This window comes from Chaetura pelagica, unplaced genomic scaffold (assembly GCF_000747805.2).
Source record: "Chaetura pelagica isolate M959 unplaced genomic scaffold, ChaPel_1.0 scaffold534, whole genome shotgun sequence".
NCBI lineage: Eukaryota > Metazoa > Chordata > Aves > Apodiformes > Apodidae > Chaetura > Chaetura pelagica.
The window spans coordinates 667377-671924 of NW_009953065.1; the positions used below are offsets into that span (position 1 = coordinate 667377).

A 4548-nucleotide genomic window follows, 5' to 3' on the forward strand; every position below is an offset into this window, starting at 1 on the left:
AAGAAACTGATTGTATTCTGGTGTTACTAATAAAGAAGCAAAGTTAAGTGATGATACAATTGAGATAGGAATTAGAAAAAACGTATTTTTTCAATGAAATATTTTTTTCTTGGGCAGGTCTGATTATCTTTCAATGAATAAAATGTATCTAAACTTTCTTCTTGAGTTTCACTGTTGAAACTGGTCACAAATTGTCAGCTTTCTGAAGTTGAATATCTTTGTGTGTCAGTCATTCTTCTCTAACAGACCCCTAAAGGTTTTTATACTGAATCAATACATTTGATATTTTCTGTACTTTCAGAAAAGACTTTGAAAATGTAAAAATATAGATCCTCTTTACCTTCTTTTTTTTCACAACCATTTTGATGTACACATATTGTGATCTATTTTAGGTGTTCTGAGTGGGTATACCAGTTGTGATAAGACATATGAAACATAGAATTTTCCACCAGATTATGTTCTGCCCTAAACACCATTCTGAGCAGAAAGAAATTTGAGTAAATAAGGAGTCAAGTATTTTAAATTTTTGCTTGATATCATACAGCTTTCTGTATTACTTTTTTATAGGATACTTCGAAAATTTAAAACTAACAGAGAGGAAAACTTCCTCATTTTGCGAGAAAATTTTGAGTTTTCTCTACATTGAGAAACTGTTTTCTGCTTTTTAAATGCAGCCTCATACCGTTGCTACCAAAGGTATGGGAAAAAATTAATTGATTTATGCCCCTCTGCTGGCCTTAAGGCTGTGCAGAATGCATCTATCCCATGCCCTCCAAGTACCCACACTTGCAACTGGTTTGTGGAAACTGGGTCTTTTGGGGGACAAAGGAGAACACTTTATCTGTAAGACCCAGATCTAAGCAATGAATAATGGCATTTCTGAAATAACCTCTCAGTAACAGTGGGAGCTTTTAGAAAGGAAACAACAATGATATTTTGTGATAACTTTGAGTACATTCAGTTGCAGCAGATGTGCAATCTGTTAGTATGACATAGGAGAGTATGTTTACCACCAGTCATATACACTGCACACAAAAAATTGTTTCATTTTTTTTGCCTGGGCTTCCTGAAAATCTTTACTTAGAGTGGTGAAAAGCAGAACTGGAATAATCAAATAGTTCAAAAACAATTGAAATAATATAAGTTTGTCTGTAACTAAGGTGCAAAGCCTGTTATGCCTGGGAACATTGTTCTGATAGCAATCACTTAAGAACTGTTACGTATTCTTTTGTTGTTGTGTGTTTTTTTTTTAAGCTGGACCTGTGATCTGCAGAATGCTAACATACCCTCCAACTCGAAGAGCCTTAATTGTGGGTTGTGGTCTGCAGATGTTTCAACAACTGTCAGGGATTAACACCGTCATGTATGTATTTACTGCTTGCTTCTCTTTATAAAATACAAGAAAAAAGACCTATGGCAGTTGTAGATGGGCTTCTGGACAAAAGCAGAAATGTGAAAAATTGAGTGTGAGCTGGAATGCTTGTTTGACATATGCTTGTAGTGACATATTTGGCGTCTCAGAAAATTGGTACAAGGGGATTTTAGTATAAGGGCAGACACTGATATAGAGATGAGAATGCAAACTGTACTCTGGGAGGTGCATTATTCTGTGTTAGGGTTCTCTGTCAAAGCTATGTGTGTATAAGAATGTACACTTACAGTTTGAATTTGTGTGCAAATAGATCAAAATCCTGTTTGGGTTAGACTGTCGCCCATATGAATGAGATGGAAAATTACTGTGAAGTGCTAAAAGAGGTAAGACGATGAGGGAAGAAGCATTTCCTGTTGTTGCATGGTTCCACTACTAATATGAAAACTCAGTAAATGCAGAAATGAAGAGCAATATATTGGGTGTTCTGATAAGCTGTCAGCTCACAAGAGGAGTAGCTCTTGGCAAATGTGCAGTGCACAAGACCAAATTTGGGGTTACAATTACTGCTGAGCTACTCTACAAGAGTAACCATAATGAATACGATTTCCATATTGTTTTAGGAGCAAGTGTAAAATATATTGCAGTAACATCTTATGGAGACAGCAACACGTAAGAGATCAAGCTTGTTAGTTAAAAGGAACAGCCAAAAGGATAAAGCTTTTAGAGGTATCAAGAACTACCATATTAAATGCTAACGTAAATATCTGCCATGTATTGCAATGGGGAGGAACCCAAATTCAGCATTGTTAAACTGCAGTGGAGGGAAACCTGTAAGAGATAAAGAGAAGCTTCATAAAGGAGAAATGGTACCTAAATATGGGAAACTGGAGAATGCGTAACTGGTTAGGCTGTGGAAACCAGAAGAGATACACAGAAGCAGCTTGGAGAAATTCTTCAGGCACATCAGAAGCAAGAGACCTTCAGATATCCTCCAGGCCCAGTAAGAATCAAGACATTTTGAGAACAGTAACAGAAGAGAAATCTTTAGCAGCAAATCTTAGGAAGACTCTTTTTGCATCTGTGTTAATTACGAAGGGTATATGAAGGTTCCTGCACTGGAGCTTACTGGAGATATCTCAGATGGTCTGCTTCAAGTGTTAGGGGAAGGACTTTTAGAACAAGCTGATTAAAATTAATAATAACAGATTGCTTGATTTGCTCAGGGTACACACAACAGGTCTGGAGTATTTTGAATACATAATCACTTAATTTGGAAATGTAGCACAATATGTGTGAAGCTACAGCCCAGAAATTTTTACTTCTGTCCTTATAAAAATTAATTAAAACTATCATAGAATGAAATGAGATTACGTGTGTTTATAAATAGGAGATGTAAACTAATATATGAATATATATATATAACTCATTAAGGGTCAACATTATTGCTCTAGTCAGATTATGGCTTGCAAATCAGTTGGTTGTGAGTTCATGGTCATTTTATAACTGTATCTCCGATATGAACTAACAGCCCAGCCTGTGAACAGCAGCTGCCAAAGTTTCTTCAAGAACCTCGATGGTCACAATAGTAAGAGAGAAGCTCTTCAGGTTAATAACATTTTAAGATAGGAAAAAAGAGGATAAGAATCAAACATTAGTTACCACAAGCCAACAGTAGACTCCTGCAGGGATCTATGTGAAAAGATTTGTTGCTTTAATAAGTCTGTGAAAGGGGCTAAACAGCAAAATAACAGCTTGTACCCATACACCATTTGCGATATTAAGACCCCTAAAATTTGTGAATATGAACAATTGTGGGGTGATAATGCAAGATAACAAATTAATAAAACAGCAAGTACATAAACTATACAGTATTATACAGTGATGCATGCAGGAGGGAATTAACGAGCATGCATGGCAATCTAAATTGTTACTACTGAAAAAAGAGGAGTTGAAGTTGCATTATGGTTCTAATACAAACATCATTATCACATTCATAACTGATTTGGGATACTAGAAACAATTGCAGACATCCTTGCTTTTTAGTAAAAGCAGGTTTTACATGGGGAAAGACACACCTGTATTTAGATTGGATGGTTAGGACTCTGCGACTTGGAAAGGAAATAAGTTCAGAAGAAACGCAAGAGGCACATAAAGCTACTAATGTTATGGAGAAGATGGGGAGAGTGTGATTATTCAACATTTCTTACGACACAGTTTTGATGACTCCTCGCTCTTACCCAGCAGCAGGTATTAAGTATGTGCATAATTACATAGTGGAACTCATTGCCAGAGGATGTTACACAGGTGCCAAATGTAGAGGTTTAGAAGTTAATTAGGAAAACCTATTTAATAAACATTATTAAAATATTATTAAATACAGTGTGGATGCAACCTTTGGTCAAGCACAGTCATTCTGTTATAACATAGGAACATTTTGGTTCCTATTTCTTGACAATGCCTTACTAGGCTAGAACAAAAAATTGATAGTTCACAAGGTTTTTGACACTGGTAGGTTGACTTTGTTTATTTTAGTCTTCATATGTTTTAAAATCTCAAACTTCTTTCTATGTAGGAGGTTTTAGAAATAATGTAGAATTGACCTAATTTGCTCATGGATGAGTAGGAGGACAGAATTATGACTATAAAGCATAGTTGAATCTCAGCTTTAAAATAAGAAGATTCCTGTAATAAATACAGGAAGACACTTCTTTAAGGACTGGCTTGTAAACCATCTGCAATATACAGTATTTTAAAAATAATCTGGTGTAACTAAGTTTTTAGTTATCAGGTATGCAAGACCAACATTCTCCTAGGAGAGGACATCTTTCAGATACAAGAAGCTGTCTGATGATGGCTTGCTTCTATAGAAGTTGGTGATTCCTTTTTAATGCAGAAATTAGATGATACCTTAAGGAACTGGGAGATTGTATTAACTCTCTAAGCACTACTTTTCTCTCTGTAATGCTTGGTTGTTTCATTCTGGGATTGCTGTTCTGTTGCAGCAGGAAGTCAGGCATTGGCTATGGTGGAAGGTTGTAGGATTGTGTGGACTTTACTTCAGTGGTTTTGCTAACCCATTTACCAAAAAACAGTCACAAAAAATATTTCAATGGTTGGTGTTCACTGTAACTTTGGTGCTGCTGTGAATCCTCTTCTCTTGGTATACCCCTGTGTAG

General features: G+C 35.9%; 1 protein-coding gene across 1 annotated transcript in view; it reads left to right on the forward strand.

Moving 5' to 3' along the window:
* SLC2A13 (solute carrier family 2 (facilitated glucose transporter), member 13) overlaps positions 1-4548 on the forward strand; it is a 131273-nt gene that overhangs the window by 60326 nt on the left and 66399 nt on the right. The window contains exon 5 of the mRNA XM_009996789.1: positions 1255-1363. Within this exon, the coding sequence (XP_009995091.1) occupies positions 1255-1363 (109 nt within the window). The remainder of the gene's footprint in view (positions 1-1254; positions 1364-4548) is intronic.